Source organism: Schistocerca nitens, chromosome 3, assembly GCF_023898315.1.
Source record: "Schistocerca nitens isolate TAMUIC-IGC-003100 chromosome 3, iqSchNite1.1, whole genome shotgun sequence".
NCBI lineage: Eukaryota > Metazoa > Arthropoda > Insecta > Orthoptera > Acrididae > Schistocerca > Schistocerca nitens.
The window spans coordinates 147,440,716-147,465,559 of record NC_064616.1 but is presented as its reverse complement, the minus strand read 5'-3'; the positions used below and the strand labels follow the sequence as shown (position 1 = coordinate 147,465,559).

Here is a 24,844-nt window from a genome sequence, read left to right as displayed (position 1 = left end):
CACACACAGAGGCATTCAGACAATCATTCATCCAGTGCTCCATACATGAATGGAACAGGGAGAAATCCTAATAACTGGTACAGTGGGATGTACCCTCTGCCACGCACTTCATGATGGTTTGCAGAGTATAGATGTAGATGTAGATCTTCAGGGTTTTACATTCTTTTAAGTTTGGCATGCTTTTTTTGTTGCTTCTTCAACAGTGTTCTGACCTGTTTTCTGTACCAAGTGCGATCAGTATCATGTATTATTAATTAATTTGGTATACGTCTCTCAATTGCTGTCAGTACTATTTCTTTGAATTTAAACCACATCTTGTCTATGCTTACATATTCAGATTGGAAAGAGTGGAGACTATCTGTTAGCAAGACCTCAAGTGAATTTTTATCTGCTTTTTCTTTAAAAAAAAATAGATGTAATTTGCATTTATTTTTTGTGTGTTTGGATGTTAAGGTATTCAGTGTTGTGACAACAACCTTGTGATCACTAATCTCTGTATCCATCATGATGCTCCCAATTTAGTCAGGATTATTTGTTGGTAAGAAATCAAGTATGTTTTTGCAACTATTTACACTTAGAGTAAAAGAAACCAATTATTAATTTATTCTGGTTGTCAAGTATAACATTTACCCATACTAATTCACAGGAGCTATCTGCTTCGATTTCACTACAAGGTAAACTACTTCTGACAGCAATAAAAACTCCACCACCAACTGCATTTCATCTATCATTTCTGAACACAGTTAGATCCTTTGTAAAAATTTCAGCTGAATTTATTTCCAGCTTTAGCCAGCTTTCCCTACCTATAACAATTTGAGCTTCAGTGGTTTCTATTAGCACTCGGCACTCTGGTTCTTTTCCAACACACTATGACAATATACAACCACAATGCCGAATTGTTTCTAGGTTTGCTTTCCTGTGTTTGTCCTAAACCCTTTTAGTCTCACACTCTTTCTGTAGTTTTCTGAGACCCTCTAACCTAAGAAACTACCCAGTTCTCTCCACACAGCCCCTGGTACCCATGAAGCTGCTTCCTGGGTGTAGTGGACCCCTGACCTATTAAGCAGAACCCAGAAACCCACCATCCCATGGTGCAAGTAGAGGAATCTGCAGCCTACGCTGTCACAGAACCATCTGAGCCCCTGATTCAGACCCATAACTTGACTCTAGACTAAAGGACTACAGTTGGTTCTGTTGACGATGGTACAGATGGCAAGTGAGCTGGTTGTATTTACTACTTCAGCTAGCCAGTGTGCCTCAAGTAAGGGTGAAATTCATCTTGGAATAGCATTCCCCTCCAATACATTTGGTGAGAGGGTTTTCTGGCCAGAGGAAAGGATAAGTCTCCATCTAGAACTGAGCACTGATTGTAGCTCGAAAGCTCCACACAATTGGAGAGAAACATTGAGCTTTCAGAAAACTGGGAGAGGTGGGGGAGGGAGGGGGGAGGCATGTGCTAGATTTCACTGGGTCAATAACCCCAGCAGCTAGGAGATGATCCAGCTCCTGCTTTATAACAGCACATAAGTAAGGTAACAAGAACTGGTCTGGCATGGTAAGAATGAGGTGTAGCACCCAGCCAAAGGGTGATGTACGCCTGGAAGTCTGAGGCACATCCCAAATCTGAGTGAAATAAAGATGCAAATGTAGTGCAGTGATCCTCCAGTTCCTGGAAACTAAATGTTGTTCATATGACGCTGACTACATTAGGAATAGAAAATCCAAATGATGTAAAGGTGTTGAGGTGAAAAATGTTGGTGGCAGACGATGAGCTATGTAACATTTTTGCAGAATGTAGTGATCAAGAACTATCCACAAAGAGGAATAGAACTGTCCCTGTACGCCAGCAGACACCACAAGGGTGGGGGACAAGTCAGGTGAGCCCAGTTGTGCAGACATAACTGAATTTATTAAAGAAACTGTGGCCCCTGTGTCCACATGGAAATGTACATCCAGGTAAGAAATGTGAAATGAGAGAAACAACTTCTTCTGCAGAGGGACCACCGACTGCAGTGCATGCACAGTCTCCTGATGCACAACGGGGGCAGGATGAAGACGGGTAGCATGGCTTCAATACACTCAGCAGAGGTGCCCCTTTTTGCCACAGCACATGCAGGGCCCACAATGATCTGGATAGTCTGCTCGGGAGTGAGTGGAAAAACACTGAACACTGTAGGCATGAGGGGAGTGGCCCCATGAACATTGACAAGGGGCGACCGGAAGCTGGGCTACCATAGAGACATCAGACAGTGAAAAATCTGAATGTTGATGCAACCTGGGGTTGAAACGCATGGTGGTGTGTTAACTGCCATAACTTTTGGTCTCACCATGAGTCATTTATTAGCAGTCTGCACAATGTCAAAAGAGTGTGTGATGAGCAAGATATCCTCTGACAATGGTTTATCCAGTTTCAGCACCTCTGTATGAACTTCAAGATAAGGTGCCAACTGAATCATGACATTATGAAACAAGGAGTCTGCATATGAAGCCTTACAGCCTTGATTGATGCAGATGAAATCACATTTGCAGCTGAAACTTTGCAAGTCTGTAATCTAGGAGCAGTATGATTGTTTAGGCTGTTTATGGTATTGGTGAAACTCAAGCCTATTGGCAACCATATGATATCTCTGTGAGTTACAATTAGCCAACAGATCCCATATCTGCTGAAAGGAGAGCACAATGGGGTGAGACCAAGGGGCCAATTTGTGAAGCAGGAAAAATGTGTCTGGCAATGACCAAGGCAGAAATAACAATTGTTGCACTGAATCATCTGTGACTCGATACACAATGAAATGTTCCTAGTACTCCATAGTGTCACTGAAAGGCAGAAATGATGAAGCATGAATGGGGGTGTCAACTGCAGGGGGGTACAGAAGCCTGAAGTAAAGTGGTATTTTCACCAATCTGTGCACAGTCTCTCTGCCAGTGCCAACAAGAAATAGATACTGATCTATAGGAAACAATGAAAATTGCACTGCCTGATGATGTTTATATTTCTTTTTTATTACAGTATGGTTAACATTTTCAATAGTTATTTGATCCTAATTTGCTATGTCTACAAAATAAATAGTTATGAATAATAATGTTCAATTCAGTGGTTTACTGTTTAACACTTACATTAATGTCTATGATTAACATTTAACTTCTATAATAAATGATTATTGTTATTGTTGATGATTAATTGTAACATGTGTACAGACTTTTACATTCCTATAAAAATCTTCCTCCAGTGAAGACCCTCTAATCATGTCAGAGGTTACAAAACCGAAATATTCATTCTGACAAATACTACACATTTCTATAACTTTATCAAATTTTTAAAACACCACTGACAAACTATGATAAATTACACTCACAATAACATCATGTTACTGAAGATTACGTAGGATTATTTTGTTAAAACTGAAATTTTCAAATTATGTAAGAAATATAAAATATCAACATTCTTCTGACTAAACAGAGAAAACCTATTAATCATTAAATTACATTCTTAATTTTTTAGATTCTGAATTTTCTATAAAGTGTCTGTAAATTTAGACCCTAAAAATACTGCCAAACGAATATAGATTATGTTATTTACTTTAACAGTTTGCAAAATAGATGCTGGTTTTCAAAAAGTAATAAAATATTTACAAAAATTTAGGTAACTTGAAACAGAGTCTATAAATATTGGTGAAATTTTAGGAAAGACAGGGAAGCTGCAGAATGTTTTCACTTTGTTCTAAGAGAAGTATAATTTAAATTCACTGGAGGAATAGATGAAGGTTCCATAAGGGAACAATTGACAGGAATGGGGGAAAGAAATACAGTAGAAGAAGAATGGGTAGCTTTGAGGGATGAAGTAGTGAAGGCAGCAGAGGATCAAGTAGGTAAAAAGACGAGGGCTAGTAGAAATCCTTGGGTAACAGAAGAAATATTGAATTTAATTGATGAAAGGAGAAAATATAAAAATGCAGTAAATGAAGCAGGCAAAAAGAAATACAAACGTCTCAAAAATGAGATCGACAGGAAGTGCAAAATGGCTAAGCAGGGATGGCTAGAGGACAAATGTAAGGATGTACAGGCTTATCTCACTAGGGGTAAGATAGATACTGCCTACAGGAAAATTAAAGAGACCTTTGGAGATAAGAGAACCACTTGTATGAACATCAAGAGCTCAGATGGAAACCCAGTTCTAAGCAAAGAAGGGAAAGCAGAAAGGTGGAAGGAGTATACAGAGGGTCTATACAAGGGCGATGCACTTGAGGACAATATTATGGAAATGGAAGAGGATGTAGAAGATGAAATGGGAGATACGATACTGCGTGAAGAGTTTGACACAGCACTGAAAGACCTGAGTCAAAACAAGGCCCCCGGAGTAGACAACATTCCATTGGAACTACTGACGGCCTTGGGAGAGCCAGTCCTGACAAAACTCTACCATCTGCTGAGCAAGATGTATGAAACAGGCGAAATACCCTCAGACTTCAAAAAGAATATAATAATTCCAATCCCAAAGAAAGCAGGTGTTGACAGATGTGAGAATTACCGAACAATCAGTTTAATAAGCCACAGCTGCAAAATACTAACACGAATTCTTTACAGACGAATGGAAAAACTAGTAGAAGCCGACCTCGGGGAAGATCAGTTTGGATTCCGTAGAAATCCTGGAACACGTGAGGCAATACTGACCTTACGACTTATCTTAGAAGAAAGATTAAGGAAAGGCAAACCTACATTTCTAGCATTTGTAGATTTAGAGAAAGCTTTTGACAATGTTGACTGGAATACTCTCTTTCAAATTCTAAAGGTGGCAGGGGTAAAATACAGGGAGCGAAAGGCTATTTACAATTTGTACAGAAACCAGATGGCAGTTATAAGAGTCGAGGGACATGAAAGGGAAGCAGTGGTTGGGAAGGGAGTAAGACAGGGTTGTAGCCTCTCCCCGATGTTATTCTATCTGTATATTGAGCAAGCAGTAAAGGAAAGAAAAAAAAAAATTCGGAATAGGTATTAAAATCCAGGGAGAAGAAATAAAAACCTTGAGGTTCGCCGATGACATTGTAATTCTGTCAGAGACAGCAAAGGACTTGGAAGAGCAGTTGAACGGAATGGATGGTGTCTTGAAGGGAGGATATAAGATGAACATCAACAAAAGCAAAACGAGGATAATGGAATGTAGTCGAATTAAGTCGGGTGATGTTGAGGGTATTAGATTAGGAAATGAGACACTTAAAGTAGTAAAGGAGTTTTGCTATTTGGGGAGCAAAATAACTGACAATGGTAGAAGTAGAGAGGATATAAAATGTAGACTGGCAATGGCAAGGAAAGCGTTTCTGAAGAAGAGAAATTTGTTAACATCGAATATAGTTTTAAGTGTCAGGAAGTCATTTCTGAAAGTATTTGTATGGAGTGTAGCCATGTATGGAAGTGAAACATGGACGGTAAATAGTTTGGACAAGAAGAGAATAGAAGCTTTCGAAATGTGGTGCTACAGAAGAATGCTGAAGATTAGATGGGTAGATCACATAACTAATGAGGAGGTACTGAATAGGATTGGGGAGAAGAGGAGTTTGTGGCACAACTTGACCAGAAGAAGGGATCGGTTGGTAGGACATGTTCTGAGGCATCAAGGGATCACCAATTTAGTATTGGAGGGCAGCGTGGAGGGTAAAAATCGTAGGGGGAGACCAAGAGATGAATACACTAAGCAGATTCAGAAGGATGTAGGTTGCAGTAGGTACTGGGAGATGAAGAAGCTTGCACAGGATAGAGTAGCATGGAGAGCTGCATCAAACCAGTCTCAGGACTGAAGACCACAACAACAACAACAACAACAAATAAACCAAGGTGTACTGTACAGGATCATGTAGTATTTTTTGCTTCAAATAGTTCTAAATGTTTAAATTGTATTGTTTTAAATTTAAATTGTACTGCCTGCATTTGGATTCCTGCCTGTGAAGGCAACAGATTTTGTGTAGCCATATTGGAGCTGTCACTATATCTGCCTCTGAGATACTCACTGTCTCCACCAAACTATGTCACATAGAATCCAGAATCAAGTACCACTTACAAAAGCAACACCATTAATGAGAACTAATACATCACACAGAAAGCATGTTTATTGAGCACACAATATATATATATATATATATATATATATATATATATATATATATATATATATATATATATGGAAACAAATATCCTGCCTCGGCAAATCCTGTTTATACATCCACAGCATGTTCTAGCAAATTATGATATTCCATTAACAAGTAAGTCCCACAACCTTCCAGAGGTGATGGAACTGAACTGATGTCTTGCAGAGCATCAGCCAGCAACTATAAACACAACATTATGGTAGATAACATCCAGCATGTGGTAGCATGATTCCTTTCTGTACTATTGTTACACTCCTGGGATCTTTATAAAAATTTCTTTCAGTCTTCGATTATAATCACACTTTATAATACTTTTTGAGAAAAGATAACTTAAAGGCAATTGAAAATCACAGTAAGACATGATCATTGTCCAGCACTTACCTCACTGTCAGTACTTTAATGATTCTCCTTTCAGGCAGAAAAGGTGACTCTTTGAGGAAGTTTGGAAAGGGTCTTAGGGGGACACAGGTCACTCGGACCCTAGGTTGAGGTGATCCCTTATTCTCATACAATCTTTTTTGTATTGCTATCAAATCAGGCACAACAAGTTCTCATTGCCTATGTCATCATAGGTAGTTATATATCTAAATATTTCCATAGAAAATTATAATCATGTGTCAGACACTTAAATAATTGAATATGTCTGCTTTCAGAATTTAATTTTGATGTACTGTTTCAAGTCATTTTGTTTAAATGCAGATTATTAAAACTGTACATAGATTTTTTAAAATTAAAGTAATTTATTTAATGTTAAAATATAGACTGTACAGCAAAACAACATTAATCCACAGTTTCTTCTGCTCTATTTTATATTTTTTTTTTCCTTGCAAGAAAGCACGCAGTTATGTTTCACATTTGAATGTATTCATGTGGTATATTTTATGTACATGTGTGCATTACATTAAAGAATAAATACCATGTGAAAAATTCTAGGTATTGAATTAATGTACAGTACAACCAACAATATTACAAATATTGAAAGAAAAATACATTACACACCTTCACAAAGATACTTTCATATCAAAATAAAATTTAATAGTAAGTTGTGCAGTGTAAAATTTATTTCTTAGACCTGCAGTAGCATACTTTACATGATGAGCATATTTGACTGCACTGAATGAGAGTAAAATGAACAAGGCATAGGAATCAGTTTTTATACAATCAGCTGGCAAAGATAGTTGTAATAAAAGAGGAAACCACTGGTTTTGTCTGCACTGATAAAACAGCAGAAATGCTATTACCACAGTTGCTTTGTTATTTTGATTTCTGCTTTCCATTTGCTACTTTTGACTTCATGGATGGAAATTTTTTGTTCAGTCATCTGCAAAATGTAATACATATGCTAAGTTTGATGACAATGTCCCAGTGAGGTTATAAAAAGATACAAAAATGTATTTGAGATGCTAACACTGAAACTTTACCCTAACATTTATTTTTTCCAGTTTTCATTAAATCTATAGATCTCTTTGATTTGCCATCATTTAAGTCATGTTGCTGTATACAATTGTTAAATTTCATTTCTCATACTTTTTTTAACTAATTTGAGCTTTCTAGTTATTGATTTACATAAGACTGAATTACTCTTCTATTTCTGTATGCCTCCGGAGCTATATGCATTTGTAACATTTCTTAAGAATTTTTTTCAAATATTATTATAAATCAAACCTTAAAGTAGTGAATGTTTCACAGTGGTTAATGGCAGAAGAAACTAATTTTGGGGCCAAATATACAACTGCTATTCTGTTCAGTATTCCTGATAATTTCTTCCATTACACAACTTCTCTCTCTCTCTCTCTCTCTCTCTCTCTCTCTCTCTCTCAAACACACACACACACACACACACACACACACACACACACAACACCTGATAATTTCTTCCATTACACAACTTCTCTCTCTCTCTCTCTCAAACACACACACACACACACACACACAACAACAACAACAACAACAACAACAACACACTCTACTGAATGAATAATGTTCATTAAGATTTCAATTTCTCATGTGTATTTTATAAACAATTCTTGGTGACAGGACTACAGTTTTCCTCAATAAGACCTGTCAAATGTAAATTGTGGGATCATTATGTGTGGGAATAAATAACATTGAGTTTCTTATGCTCCATGAATGCCACATAAATAAAGTTCATCACATTGGAAATAACTAAAATATACTTCTATATAAAACAGGGCATGTAGCAAGTAGATTCAAGGTAACAGAAAGTATCAACAAAGGAGACCGTAATTCTGATTCAGTGTAAATAATATGCCACATCTCAAGCCAACTGTTAAAAATAGAATAACATTTTACATGTTTATGCTTTTCAGCTGCTCTTTTCAAATTGACCATTACACTGGAACCCGTTGTGAGCTTTACAAGAAATAAGTGCTGTAGATGACTATGATATTGCTCAGTAATCCTTCATATTTTACAAATTTTAAATTTAAAACATTATACTATTACATACATAAAGAGTTAGTTTTTACTGTTCAGTTCAGGCGACCAGAACGTGCATCAGTAATTGCGCCCCAAAGTTCGATGATAAAATCATCAGAAAATCCAAATTCTTCAAGTTCTGAGTTGTCAATTGCTTCAGCAAAATCCATACTGTTGGCTTTTCCTTGAGCTTGTTCCCATATCAGAGTAGCTGAAAATTTAAAGTAATTTCAGTAGTTGTAATAACAAAGCAAAAATTATTTTATTAAATTCTATCAGATTATTTGTGTTTCACATGTATGTTTCATATGGGGCTAAGTCAGCGAGGTCATGAAGTGTCTCAACTGCCTGCACATGCTTTGGCACATATAATAACATATGACATAACTCAATTTTACAAAGTAAACATTGTCATTTCTATGTATAGAGACATATAGTCAGAAGAGATGCTTTTAATTTCAGTTGTCTTTTATCAGTGGTGTTATATATGAAATCATTTATCCATGTGATAAAACACTAAGTTAACATCATAAAGGAGACCTGTCAGGTATGTGGAATGAGTCAAGTTATACGCCCATAGGCAAATGCAGCACTGCACGCTACTCCTGTAAAGTAACTAACAACAGTGCTAATCTACTCTCGAGTGCTTACATGTATTTCAGTAGTTGTAATAACAAAGCAAAAATTATTTTATTAAATTCTATCAGATTATTTGTGTTTCACATGTATGTTTCATATGGGGCTAAGTCAGCGAGGTCATGAAGTGTCTCAACTGCCTGCACATGCTTTAGCACATATAATAACATATGACATAACTCAATTTTACAAAGTAAACATTGTCATTTCTATGTATAGAGACATATAGTCAGAAGAGATGCTTTTAATTTCAGTGGTCTTTTATCAGTGGTGTTATATATGAAATCATTTATCCATGTGATAAAACACTAAGTTAACATCATAAAGGAGACCTGTCAGGTATGTGGAATGAGTCAAGTTATACGCCCATAGGCAAATGCAGCACTGCACGCTACTCCTGTAAAGTAACTAACAACAGTGCTAATCTACTCTCGAGTGCTTACATGTATATTAGGAGAAAAATAACTGCTTTGAAAAAAATCCACTACTGCTCCTCTTGTACTACTTAGTTGCTACTTCTATGTAATACTTCAAACAAATCATATACGTGATTTTACACAGACCAAATCACCTGTTTGTATACTGACAAAGTCAGGGTCAGTTTAATACAAGATACATTGGAACTTGCAACCCTCAGTGAAAATACTCAGATAAATTTCAGAAGGAATTGCTAATGAGGTATTTACTTTGTTGCTGATTATCTGGGGATTTTCAGTTTACTACCAGATGTCTACCAACAATTTGTTATAGAGTTTTGCACTAAAGTATAAAACTCTGTTCTGAACAGTAGGTAGGGTATGCATAGTGCATAAGAATCACCCATTTCCAAAATCTGTTAAATCCACTTTTTTCCATTATTAACTTTTCTTTGTGCCAAAAGTTCAAGGTGCATGCTGCATAGTTTAGAACATAATCCAAGTTCCAGTAGCTGCTACTTCTGTTATAAAAGTAACTCCAAAGTTTGGACTTCCAGTCTCTGTTATATCCACAATGGCACAGTTCCAGTAGATGTTAAATTTGGACTACAATACAGGACCTAAAACAGTTATATTCAGAGTGTATTTAATGCTCTGAAAAAGATACATTTCCAAAACCCATTATTTCAGTGCACTTGTCAAATCGTATTTAGAATACATTTTAAACATTATGTTAATTTCTCTTGTGAGGTAAATGCAACTTTAGTTTGTTTAGTTTTCTGTATTTTACATTTTTTATACTGGTATACCTGTAAAGTTGAATTTTGGCACAAATACACATTATTGAGTAACAGCTGGTTGGAGAGATTGAAAAGGTAGTATAGTCAAAAAACACTATGTTGAACCTCAGTTATCGTTATGGCACTACTGGAAACTTTGGGACTATCCACAAACTTGGATTAGATGCACTTGTTGCTGACTGAAGACATCTCCTAAAGGTGCCATGAAACCTCCTTCTCCATGACACTTTCGGTTCAAGTCTTCAAATAGGGTATTAATTAAAAAGAAAGGTCACAGCACTATTACTATTCAAGGGGAATAAAGCTGTAAGTCTGATATAGGTTGAGGTAAAAATATCTGCAAGAAGGGTAAATACTGGATGGAAGTAAAACCAGCAGAGATACGTAAAGGTGTCATGGTCAAACCATAAAAATCAAACTTGCAACAGTCCATTCACAGAACCACTATGGACTCAGTTTGGATGGGCATTAATGAACTTTTACTCCACAAGAACGTCTTCAAACACAGTCTGGAGCTGAACTGGATGAAGATTCTGATGTTAAAGAGCTACCTGATGAGGCTGAACAGCAGATCAGTATTTGATGTAAAAAGTAATGATATCATAATTATGTGTTACTTTAATATAGAGATGACAGCAATTGTTCAAAAAGTTAATTTATAGGTATGTACTATGTTATTCTTTCTAATGGACACGAATAATTTTGTTACAGGAATAAATACTGTGAAATGTCTATGTTATTTTTCATTTGTTCCCATCATTTTTAAACCAAAACATTTCCAGAAACTGTTGCATCCAGATTGCAGTGCCAAAAGTAGTTATGTTCAAAGTAAAATACTTGTTTCAAATAAAAATAATGTGGTGTGATTTATGGAAGTATAAATATAAATCCAAAAAATGAAAGAAAATTTTAATAAATAAACAATAACAATAAAACCAAATACCAACTGAGTGACAGGTTTGTTCTCATTTCTACATCTAAATCTACATCTATACTCTACAAACCATTGTGAGGTGCATGGCAGAGGGTACATCCCATTGTACAGTTATTGGGGTCTCTTCCTGCTCCATTCACATATGGAGTGCATGAAGAATGATTGTTTGAATGCCTGCCTCTGTGTATGCAATAATTATTCTAATCTTATCCTCATGATCCCTGAGTGAGCGCTACATAGGGGATTGTAGTATATCCCTAGAGTAATCATTTAAAGCTGGTATTTGAAACTTGTTAATAGACTTTCTCGGGATAATTTATGTCTATATTCAAGAGTCTGCCACTTCAGTTCCTTCAGTATCTCTGTGAAACTCTCCCTTGGATTAAACAAACCCGTGACAATTTGTGCTGCCCTTCTCTGCATACATTCAACATCCCCTGTTAGTCCTATCTGGTACAGGTCCCACATACTTGAGCAATATTCTAGGACGGATCACATGAGTCATTTGTAAGCAATCTCTTTAGTAGACTGATTGACTTCCCCAGTGTTCTGCCAATAAACCAAAGTCTGCCATCTGCTTTACTCATGACAGCCTATGTCTTCATTCCATTTCGTATCCCTACAAAGTGTTACACCCAGTTGTTTGTATGAGTTGATGGATTCCAACAGTGACTCATTGATATTATAGTTAAAGGATACTATGTTTTTTCGTTTTGTGAAGTGCAAAATTTTACATCTCTGAACATTTAAGGCACGTTGCCAATTTCAGAACCATGTTGAAATCTTATCAAGATCTGACTGACTATTTATGCAACTTCTCTCAGATAGTACTTCATTACAGATAACTGCATCATCTGCAAAATAACCTGATTTTACTATTAATATTGTTTGCAATGTCATAATTATACAACATGAACAGCAAGGGTCCAAACACACTTCCCTGGGTCACACCTGAAGTTATTTCTACATCCGACAATGACTCTCCATCCAAAAAGTCCTCAATCCAGTCACAAATTTCACTTGATACCCCATATGATCATACTTTCAACAACAAGTGAAGGTGTGGTACTGAGTCAAATGCTTTTCGGAAATCAAGAAACACTGAATCTCCCTGGTTGCCTTGATCCAAAGGATTCAGTATGTCATGTGAGAAAAGTGCAAGTTGGATTTCGCATAATTGATGTTTTTGAAAACCATACTGGTTGGCATTGAGGAGGTCATTCTGTTCAAGATACCTCATTATGTTTGAGCTCAGAAGATGTTCTAAGAATCTACAATAAATCAATGTCAAGGATATGGGATGGTAGTTTTGTGGATCACTTCTACTACCCTTCTTGTAGAGGAGTATGACCTGTGCCTTTATCCAAGAACTGGGCACGGTTTTTTGTTCGACGGATCTGCGATAGATTATAGTGAGAAGAGGGGCTAATTCAGCCACAAATTCAGTGTAGAATATGACATGGATTCCATTGGGGCCTGGAGCTTCATTCAGTTTTAATGATTTCAGCTGTTTCTCAAAACCACTGATACTCATACTATTTCATTCTACTTTTCAGTGATATGAGGATTCAATTGGGGCAATTCTCCTGGGTTTTCTACAGTAAAGAAACATTTGAAAATAGTGTTAGACATTTCAGCTTTTGCTGTGTTACCCTGAATTTCAGTTCCTGTCGCATTCGCTAGGGACTGGACACTAACTTTGGTGTCACTAACAGCCTTTACATATGAACAGAATCTACTGGGTACATATTCTGAAAAATTTTGTTTCATGGAGATAACAGACTTTGGAAATGGTGGACTCATATTGAGATTACTTTTACTTCTGCTATGGTGCAGGTAAACTGCTCAATTCATCTCAAATTCATTCCTGTTATTAACCACAAATATCATTAGGATGTATATATATTGGTCCCTGAAGAAGCTTCTGCAAGATGTTAAGTTGTCAACTTTGTGCATGCTTCTATGGAATAAATACTTTTGGGACCTTTGTTATATTGCCTCAGAAGATTGTGCCACAGAACAGTAGTGAGTGGGAATATACAAAATATGCTGGCAATGTCAAGTGATAAAATTCTTCTTGAAAGAATTGATTCATTACCACTACTGAGAAACCCTGTATTTTTTAAAACTCTCTAAGAGCTTGTGTTACATTTGTATAATTTTGGTACCTCAGCATCACAGCTATTTTTCATATATTTTATGATAATGTGAAATGTTCCTTAAAAGTATGCTGCTCATTGCATCATACAAACAGATAATTACATGGCTCTCTTCTTTCACATGGTCTCTAAAGAGTGTGATGGTAGTTTCAAAGATACTAAATGAAAGGAGGGTTTATACTATCCTTAAAAAGACTTTCTGTTACAATTCCATTTTTCAGCGATTTGTTTTCTAGTGGGCCCATAGCATGCATGAGGTCGAAGAACGACATATTTTTGGTATGGGTTTCTGCTACACTATTAATATATTTACTCATAGTGATTAAAAAGTTACACAACAAACCCATTTTGACATTTTTGTCATTGTCAAGCACACCTGTGCAGATGATATTATAGGTATAATATTGTTCCTTAGATCTATGTAAATTCCTATGTTTACATATGACATGTTATGCTCATATCTTAGCTGGTGTGATTCAGCCCATGTTGCGTCCTGGAGCATATCAGTTGTCTTTATGTTATGTTATGATCACATTATTTCCATGTACTTTCATTTGAGTGATCTCAGTAAAATTATTTTTTACCGCTTTCTGGCAGCTCTGACTCCATCGATATTGTTTGTTTACATCGGAATTTATTTTTTATGGAAAGCCACTGATTATGTGTAATTTTTGGAGATAGTATTTTATTATGTATGTTAAATCACAAAATACTGTCTCTAAAAATTAAATGTAATCACTGACTTTCTGTGAAGTATAATTTCCATTGTAAACATATAGCATCACTGGAGCCAGAGCTGTAAAAATAATTTTACTGAGATCACGCAAATAAAAGCATATAGAAATAACATGATTATAACATAACAGAAAGACAACTGATACTTACTCTCCAAGATGCAATATGGACCATGTCATACCAGCTAAGACGTAAACATACTGAGACCAATGTAGAGATAGAAACTAACATAGCCGTATGGAATAGTAGTATACCTATACCATCCTCACAGATATGCTTGATAATGACAAAAATGCCAAAATGAATTTGTCATGTAGCTTTGTGATCAGTATGAATAAATAAATAAATAGTGCAGCAGAAACCTGTATCAAAAATAAAACTCTATTTTTCTTACTGTTATTTTAACGAACTCTTCTGCAGAGCAATAATTCTGTTATGGCATATAGTATCAGGCTTTCCCCACTCCGTAACTTATGCCAAAAACATGGTTGGAGCGGCCCATAGAACAATAATGTTATGTCCAAGTACTTGACTAAGTATTTTATATAGGCTTGTTTCTCCCAGAATTGTACCTGACTGCAAGCTGCTGAAAACTATGATTAATGGCAAGTTAATTTTCTGTGAGCCACCAAACAGCATTATTAATGAATACAAAAGCATTTTCCTACAAATTCAAATAGTTTTAATTTAATTTAATTCACAATGCATGTAAAATTATTTAACAAATTTCTCTCTGGAATAGTAAATAGATTAAAAACATTCTTACCAAGTTCAGCATCATTTATGCCCATAAATGAATCAAGTAGACTGTTGATTTTGTCAATAGCTACTTTAGCTACATCGTCAAGCTGAAAAATGTAACAAAACATGTTAAGATGATTTTATCCATCATAGTAGAAGTTGATCACATTGTCTGTGGATTAAATTACTCATACAAATACAGCAACTAGCCTTTAATTTGAATTACTTGGTTTGAGGCGTGTTTTTGAGGATTTCACTCCTCTTGATGAAATTTTAAATGTTGCAGCTGTCTGTCTTTTATTCTGCAGTCAGTAGCAGCATGAATCAATAGGCTTTCTATGTACATAACTATGTATACCAAAGTGTACAAAAGAGCATATAATATGCACACAAGAATCAAACCAGGAACTAATGATTACAGACTGAAACAAAGCTGCAACATTCAAAATGCAGTCAACAAACTGACAACAAAAATGTAGCTGTATTAAGAGAAGTGCTAAGAGACTGAATAAAAGCCTGAAATCCATCTTATCATGAAACATGTTATTACAATTAGCTGATTGTTTAATTTCTTAAATTGAACATATTTAAAAATAAAATATGCATTCATAAAACTTATAAAGATATATTCTGTCAAAATCTTTCTGGTAATTTTATATGTTAAATGTGTACATTTCAGAATGTACCTGCATGCCTTTGGAAACTGCACTTACCTGATCATCTACAGTATGCTTCTAAAACTGTCTGTATACTCATTTAGAGTTAATGGTTACCATTTGCAACTCTTGAATTTTTATTTACTCACCTCTGGCTGAATCTGGGCTGGTCCATTAGCACTGAACCTTATTGTTTCTTTCCCAGAGCCAAATGCAGGTTTCTTGTTCTTCCGACGATCAGCATGTGGTCCTACATGAGCTGTAACAAAACAGGGAATTCCTTATTGAAACTAACATTTTTACTTTTTTTTTAAGCCACCTCATAATACAGAATTTTGCATACAATTAGGTAACTATTATTTTTATGAACTCTTCATAAAATGTTAATATCAATTGTGTCCCCCCCCCCCCGTCTCCCCTCGTCAGCTTCCATAATATATGAACCATGGTCTTTACCAAAGTGGAGTGGCTTGCTTACTTGTACAATACAGACACATGTACCCTAGGTGCTTCCACAATGGATGGGTGTCTATGGAAAGGGGGGACTGCAGCCTTTTCAGTAGTTGCAGTGGCAACAGTCTGGTTGATTGATTGATCTGATCTTTTAACATTAACCAAAATGGCCTTGTTAAGTTGATAATCAAAAAGTAAGGGGGAAACTATGGCTTTGTTTCCTTTGGAGGTATGTAGCTCCACAGTATGTGTTAATAATGATGGAATACTCTTGTGTGAAATATTTAATAGATAGTCTAGTCCCTTTTTCAGAAACCCAGGTGGGAACTACTCAGCAAGATGTTGTCAAAAGGAAAAACAAAACTAACCATCTATGGATCAGAGTGTGCATTGTTAGGTCCCTTAATTGGGCAGGCAGGTTGGAGAATCTAAAAGAGGAAATGGATGGATTGAAGTTAGATAGAGAGGGATTTAGCGAAATATGGTTCCAAGTATGACAAGATCTCTGGTCAATGGAGTATAGGGTCATAAAAACAAAATGAACCATTGGTAATGAAGGAGTAGGTCTAATAACAAAAAATAAAATATAAATGTGGGTAAGCTACTGTGAACAACAATGTGAATGCATTATAGTAGCCAAGACAAACTTACAGACATGAAGCCAAAATCTGCCACACTACTACAAGTATGTTTCTTACTAACTCCACATGTGGTGAAGAGACTGAAAGAATTTGTGAGATGAAAGAAAGTATTCAGATACCTAAGGGAGATGAAAATTTGACAATGATGGGGCACTGGAATTCAACAGTAGGGAAAGGAAGAAAAATAAAAATAGTAGGAAAACATAAATGAAAGGGGAGCTGCCTGGTAGAACTTTGCGCAGAGCACAATGTAATTGTTGCTAACACTTGGTCTAAAACTCATGAAGTATTTTGAAATAAGATTTTAAACTCAAAAACATTTACAGGTGCAGATGATGTCTCTGACCATAATGTATTGGTTATGAACTGCGGATTAATACTGAAGAAATTTGAGAAATGTAGGAAATCATGGAGATGGTACCTGGTTAAAGTAAAAGAACTAGAAGTTGTTGAGAGTTTCACAGGAGGCATTAGGCAACAATTGACATATTATTCATTTATTTATTTGAGTCAGAAACATGGTTACAACCATTAAAATTAAATGAAAGAAAGGAAAATCAAGTTACACTATTGTTGACCAAAATCTTGCAACTCCAGTTGCACTCAGACTCACAGACAGAAGATCTGTACTGGATGCAGGGCACAGTTGAAAATCCAATAGGTGCTCCACAGTCTGTAGTTCTCTATAGTCACATTTGATGATACCACCAAGGAAGTGCCATTTCTGGAGGTTACTCCTGGTTCTTCCAGCTCCAGAGCAGTTGAGTGACCTCCACATGATCCAATTCTATTCAAGCCAAGGTGGAAGGGTTTCAGGAGGGAGAGGCCAGGTAGAGTTATTCTCAAGTTGAGAAATCCACAATTGTTTCCAGTTCTAAAGTTCCTGTGAGTCTGAATAGAACAAAAGTCTCCAAAAACAAAATAAATGGAAGTCATTTGCCAACAAAGCAAGTTTCAAGTTCACAAGATAAATAATTAAGTACCACAATGCTTCAAATATTCAGTCACTTTAAGTAACTAAATAAAACAATATTCAGAAAGACATGGATGACATCTCTGCACTTTTGTCTTCTTGTATAAAAATCCATACCAAGTATCCCAGGCTGCATCTCACTGGATGTTGCTATGTGTTAGAGCACTCTTAAACTTCTTCCTGGGGTTCCAGGGCCATCATGTGAGTCAGCTGCCTTGCTGCTTCCATCCTGGAGATGAGGTGTTCCACATAGTAATCCTGAGTATTATCCGGTTGAAATGGAAAGAGTGCATCCATCGTTGATTGGGACTCATGACCATGGAGAAAAAAGAATGGTGTGACACCTGTAGTGTCTTACTTCACTGTGTTGTATGCAAATGTCACAATGGGCAGTACTATGTATGGTAAGCAGTCATCATCCTGTGGGTGATGTCACAATGCAAAATTATATCTGACACTAGTCTTGACTGGAAAACTTTTCCACACACTCCGTGCTTCAAAATGGTTCCATCTACAAGGAACTTTGGAATTTCTGAAGCTTCAGCAGCTTTAGTGACAGCATAGTGGGTTAGGTAGTCAGTGCACATATTATCCATTGATTCCCATTTGTACTCTTTGGCAACCTCCCCAAGAGGTTGATTCTAATTCAGTGAAATGGTGCCACTGCAGGCAAGATTGGTATCAGATTCCCTGGAAGTAACTGCAGCACATGCTTAAATTACTGGAATTCCTTACAGTGACCCACATAGTGTCTAATGGGTTTGTAGGGACCTGGCCAGTGATACCTGTGTCTGATTTATCTAAAGGCTTCACAAATTCCAGGTGATCAGACATTAGAGTGTCATGGAAATACTTCAGAATAGCTTGCTGTAAATGAGGTGGGATGATAAGCAACCATTGCCATCCCATTGGATCATAGCTCCTCTTATACAATTCTCTGTTTATTACCTGGAATTATACTTTGGTTGGTTCCTCCTCCTTCAAGGCTTCTATGATTTTCAGCACTGTTGGATCTTCCTTCTGTTCAACAGTAATATTAGTTAATGTGGTGATCATTGATGTTTCATACACACTGCTGTGTTCCACCAAAGGATTCCTTGAAAGGCGGCCAGCAACCATTTTTTTACATCACTGTAATGTCCCGCTCCTGAAGCCTCAGTGCCTGTTTCGGTAGTCGACCTGATGGTCCTTTCAGGCTACTTAGCCAGCAGAGAGTATGGTGGTCAGTCACAAAGGTGAATGGTTTGCCAAATAAACATGGCTGGAACTTGTTGGTGACCCAAAACACTTTGCAAGACACTCCTTCTTGCTTGTAGAGTAGTTCATCTTAAGACCTGAAGAATACTCTGGAGCATAAGCTATCACCTTTCCAGCACATCTTGAATTAGCACTAGAACTGCTCTTACCCCATAACTGCTAGCATTAATGTGGACTTCTGCCTCAGCATTCTTGTCATACAATGCTAGGGCTGGAGAAGATATTAGCTGGAAAGATCTTTTTTGCACCTCATTCCAGGAACATTTGGCAGTAGTTCTTTCAAGGGATGTAGCTTGGTATTGAAGTCCTCTATGAATTGCTGCTAGTAAGAGTACATTCTTAGAGAAATTCTCATGTCATAAATGCGTTTAGGAGTCAGAAAATCGGTGACTTCTCTTATTTTCTCTGGATCGAGACAGACGCCATCACTGTTCACTAGATGCCCTAAATATTTTAATTGCTGGGCAGTGAGGAGGGATGTTTTCAGATACATGCAGAGGTCTGTAATCTGAACACATTCCAACATGGTTGTCAGGTGGTTTAAATTTTTTTCAAATGTATTTGAAAAAAACAACAGTGTCATCCAGGTAGCAAAGATGCATCATGCATTCGAGGAATCGAAGCAGATTGTCCGTCATAAGTTCGAAGATGGCTGGAGAATTACAGTGTCCTAATGGCAAAACTTACAGAGGCCTTCAGGTGTTATGAAGGCAGTTTTTTCAGTCATCACCATCAACCTTGATTTTCTAATAGCCTGTCTGCTTGTCCATAGTTGAGAAACATTTTGCTCGTTTCAAGCAGTCTACAGTGGCAACAATGCATGTCAATGGATAGACATCTTCTTTGTGGTTTTTATCTGTCACAGAGAGTCGACACACAAATGCCACATGCTGTCCCATTATTAAAAACAGTAACTGTGGCAGCAGACTATATGGAATGTAGTAAAACAAGAGACAGGACAACCAGCCACAAAATAGTATAACATCACTATTGAACAAAATGGAAGGGCTGTAAATGATGAGTCAAAGGTAGTAAGTATATTCAACAGTCATTTCTTATATAGTTTAGAAAATATAGGGACAAATAGATCAGGAGGAAAAATCAGAGCAGTAAGTTGAAAAACGAACACTAATAAAATTCAGTCATATGAATACATCACGAACTTCTCTCTGTGAAAATAACAAAATTATATATTCTCTCAAAAATAAAAGCTCATGTGGTTTTCATGGAGTTTCCAATAGAGTGCTAAATATTTGTTCCCATATATATAGCCCTGTCTTATCTGAGACATGTAATGAATCACCACCTCATGGCATGTTTCCAGAGAGATTGAAATAAGTCATTGTAAAATCCCTTTTTAGGAAATGTGATAGGAAATATGTCAATAACTACTGACTTGCTTCATGCTGGCATAATTTTCCAAACTTTTTGAGAATATGATGTATCCTAGAATTATCTCACCTGAGCAACAATAACTCCTCAGCAAATCATAGCTTGGATTTCAGAAGAGTTGCTTTACTGAGAATACCATTTACATTTTCACTCGCCAGAGTTTACAAGCATTAAATAACAAATTAGTGCTGGTTGGTATTTTCTGTGACCTGTCTAAGGCATCTGACTGTGAACTACAATATTCTACAAGAAAAACTGATGTGTTATGCGACTGATGATACAGCCACCCAATGTCATATCTAATCAAAAGAATGCAGAAAGTTTTACTTAGTAATTCAACCTGTGTAGTCCAGGGACATTATTCTGATAGGTGACAAATCACATATGAGGCTCCTCAAGGCTGAATCTTAGATCAACTATGGTTCCTCATATATGTAAATGATCCTCTGTCTAATATACAACAAGCAGGATTAATTCTTTTTGCATATGACACTAATATCATAGTCAATCCATGCATACATACAGCAACAGAAGAAAAGTACGATTGAGGGATTTTATGTGAATGATCTCACCTTCAATTTTAAAAAGACTCAACATATTCAGTTATGCATGCCAGGGGGTACTACACCAATAATAAGTGCAACACATGGTGAGGAAATAATAAATAGGGTGAAAACTCCAAAATTCTTAGTTTCCCATAATGATGAGAATTTAAACTGGAAAAAGCACATTTCAAACTCCTAAAACAACTTAGTTCATCCACATTTTCTCTTAGAATCATTGCAGATATTGGGGAGAGGCAAATCAGCAAGTTGACATATTTTGCATATTTTCATTCAATAATATCATATGGAATCATGTCCTGGGATGACTCATCTTTAACACATTGAGTGCCATGCCCATAACATTACATTGCCTTTGATCTTGGAAAGGATGCCATACCCATAATATTTTTGGTACAACATCGTACTGAGCACTGCCATGCTACAGTCTGATTAAAATTACTTGATAGCTGACACTTTATGCGTTGGCGCCGGTTTCCTCCAAGAGTGCTTTACACCATGCCCAAACTGTTCATGGTTACCAAATTGCCACAACAATTCGTCTGTTCACTTCCAATTATTTTCTTTCTTGGTGTATTTTCATGTTGAATCATGTGTCTGGCACTTTTATTTCATATTTCATCACACATAAAACAACGGTGACAAAATACACATTTACCAAACATTACTGGATACTTCCACACAAGATGTGATTTAGTGTCACATATAGTTATCATAATCACAGAGACTGATTTACATTAGAGAAACTTGGAACCACATTGCATGAGGCTGAGTTTTTGAAGGCTGCAATTCATTGTTACAACTGGGTAACCACAGTTATAACTAATTTACCCACTGTTGTGTAATAATGCAATGGCTAGCGTACAAGCCTGAGGTACTGAAGGTTGCAGGTTTGAACCTCATCTAATATAGCATTTTATTAATTTCTTTATCTAATGAAAAGAGTTTGATTATTATTTTTATTCAAATAATTAGTTTGAATGTATGATTTTTTTAAAATTTTATTTATGATCCTTTGCCGCATAATTTTCATCATCATACTGACTTTATTCGCTATTTTTTTCTGGTTGTGTTGCCTATAATCTGCAACCAGTAGCCAAAGAGGACTGCTCATCAGTTGCTAGCATCGCAGCTCGTGTAGCCAAGTTTCATGTAGCTAACAACAGCGAGAAATTAAAATTTCCTTTTAGCACTGAAACTGAATTTTTTCTGTCTTGAGTTTGCTTGTAAAGGTTAGCTTTAATCACCATGAACAAAGTGACAATGATTTTAGTTCTGCTGCAGACTGTTCACCTCTATTTTCTTGGCTACTTTGCACATCGTGAGGTGGAGGTTAGCTTAGGACACGAGTTTAAATTCAGGGCTACAAAATGCATTATCTGCCACAGGTTACTCATTGGTCACTTGAAATCATCTGTTGACAGAACATCTTGCATTTCTGATATTCCTCATGGCAGCCACTTCAAACATTGCTCCGTGTTACACATTAACAGCATTTGTGAAGTGACCCTCTGTGTTTGTGTCATGTTTGTATGTCACCTATTACTTAGCAGTAGTTGGCAGACAATGCGGCAATACTGTAGCAGCAAGTGACAGACGTCAACTGTCAACTAATTTTAATCAGACTATAGTCATATTGCAGATCTCCCACATCATCCCCTACACTCTGTTACGGAGTATGAGACTTCCTCATCATAGTAATATAAAGAGTGTGGCAGTCCTCATTCAGATTTTGTGCCCAAAATGTTATAGGCATGGCATTCTTTCCGTCATTCAAAGCAATACAACATTCTAGGCAAGGCATCAAAGTGTTAAGAAAGAAAGACTTAGTTGCTCAAAAATGTGCTGTAAGAATAATATGTGGTGCTCACCCATGATCATCCTGTGGACAGCTGTTTAAGGATTTGGGCATGCTGATTACTGTAACACAGTACATTTATTCCCTCCTGCAGTTTGTCGTAATGAATCCACTTTAGTTCAAAAGGAACAATGATGTAAATAATTACAATAACAGAGGGAACAATAACATTCATTACTCCACATTAAGGTTGTGTTTAATGCAGAAAGGGGGTGCACAATGCTGCAACTAACATTTTTGTAAGCTTTCCCAGTGATATAAAATGTCTGACAGACGGTAAAGTAAAATTTGCAGTCTGAAAATATTTCTCCTTGGCAACTTCTTCTATTCCATAGATGAACTGTTATTATAGTGCTGTGTAAAAGGTGATGGATAGAAATTATTAACTCACATCTGTAAGTTTAATAATTAAGGAAAATAAAAAAGATCACCTTATAAATGTCCAGTATGTAGCCACATTTACAAACTGATTTGCAAAGCAAATGTAAAATGACTCCTTCCACACCATAATGATTTATCATGCAAATAATATATTGAACATGAAACTAACTAACTACACTGATTAGCCAACACATTATGACCACCTGCTTAATAGCTGATTCTGTGTATCGCAGAACTGACAGTGTGTTAGTAGGTCCGTGGAGGTATGTGGCATTAGATGTCTATGCACAGGTCATGTAATTCACATAAATAATGGGTCACTAATCTGCGTATGCGGGAATGATGCCTTATAACGACCTGGATGGTTTCCACAGGCAAACTTGGTCACTGAGACAGCAACATGAGTTCACTAGAATGCTCCTCAAGCCATTGTAGCATGGTTCTGGCTCCAAGATGCTGACAATTATACTGCTGAAAGATGACATCACTGTCGGAGAAGACATGAAGCACGAAGGGATGCAGATGGTTCGCAACTATCAGCGTGTCTTTGATTAGTACCACAGGTCCCACACAAGTGCAGGAGAATGTCTCCTGTAGCATAATACTGCTCTCACCAGCCTGCATCCATGATGCACTGCCTGTTTTGAGCCAATGTTCACCTTGATGATGGCATTTGTGCAGATGACCAGCGACCTAATGAACCAAAAATATGATTCACCTGAAGAGCCAACATGTTCCCATTGATCAACAGTCAGATCCCAATGGTCCTGCACCCACTGCAATCATAATTGATAATGTTGGGTCAACATGTGAACACATAAGGGTGGTCTGCTGCAGAGCTCCATGTTCCACAATGCACGATGAATGGTGTGCTCTGAACCACTTGTGTGTGCACCAGCATTGTACTCTTTCAGCAGAGATGCCACAGATCACCATCTATACCACTTTGCAGAGCAGAAAAGGCTCTGAATCCCATGTTCTGTGAAAAGTTGTGGACGTCCAACCATTTAGCACTAGCGGTAGTTTCATTGTCCTTCTACCTCTTTCTGTAGATGCTCACGACAGTAGCACATGAACACTCAACCAGCTTTGTTGTTTTTCAGATTCTGTTCACAGGTTCTGTGAAGTAATAATTTGCCCTTTGTCAAAGTTGTTTATCTTAATGGATTTACCCATTTGCAGTCCATATTTTCACTAATGTGATCCCCCATTCTTGTCTGCTCCATTTACATACGTTTGTCACCACACCACGTGCCTGCAACACCACCAGGCAGCATCAAATGTAATGGTGGGCAGTGATCATAATGTTTTGGTTTATGAGTGTAACTTCATAAGGACTACAGGAGAGGGCTCCCTGAAGAGGCAATAATATCATTTTGCAGCACCTTATCCACTTCCTCCTGGAATATCTGTCATTCAACTGGCAACACTCCATATGAGTGCTGACTAATTGGTGGATGATCCCCAGTGTTGATATGGTGTTCTAGCATGGGCTGTATGGTCTATCTTTTCACCACTCCTGCTCAGAAAGCATCTAAAAACTGATGTAGAATGGCTATCACTTGCTATTGTTGTTGCTCACTCAGGCCAGATTATAATGGCAATTCAGGAGGAGCTTCTCATGCCCCCTCCCCCTCCCCTGAGTTATATATGTAATAGTAGCAGAGCAT

General features: G+C 37.0%; 1 protein-coding gene across 4 annotated transcripts in view; it reads right to left on the bottom strand.

The window, feature by feature from the left end:
* Positions 1–6,944: 6,944 nt before the first annotated feature.
* Positions 6,945–24,844, bottom strand: part of LOC126248089 (PDZ domain-containing protein GIPC3) — a 262,442-nt gene continuing 244,542 nt past the window's right edge. Inside the window, exons 5-8 of one of the 4 annotated variants that reach the window (XM_049948755.1) lie at positions 15,806–15,915; positions 15,026–15,107; positions 8,611–8,790; positions 6,945–7,461 (exon numbers count right to left, since the gene is read on the bottom strand). In XM_049948755.1, the coding sequence (XP_049804712.1) occupies positions 8,633–8,790; positions 15,026–15,107; positions 15,806–15,915 (350 nt within the window). In that variant the 3' untranslated portion in view covers positions 6,945–7,461; positions 8,611–8,632. Of the gene's footprint in view, positions 7,462–7,919; positions 8,791–15,025; positions 15,108–15,805; positions 15,916–24,844 lie in introns of those variants that run through there. The other 3 variants (XM_049948751.1, XM_049948753.1, XM_049948754.1) reach the window with 3 other exon arrangements.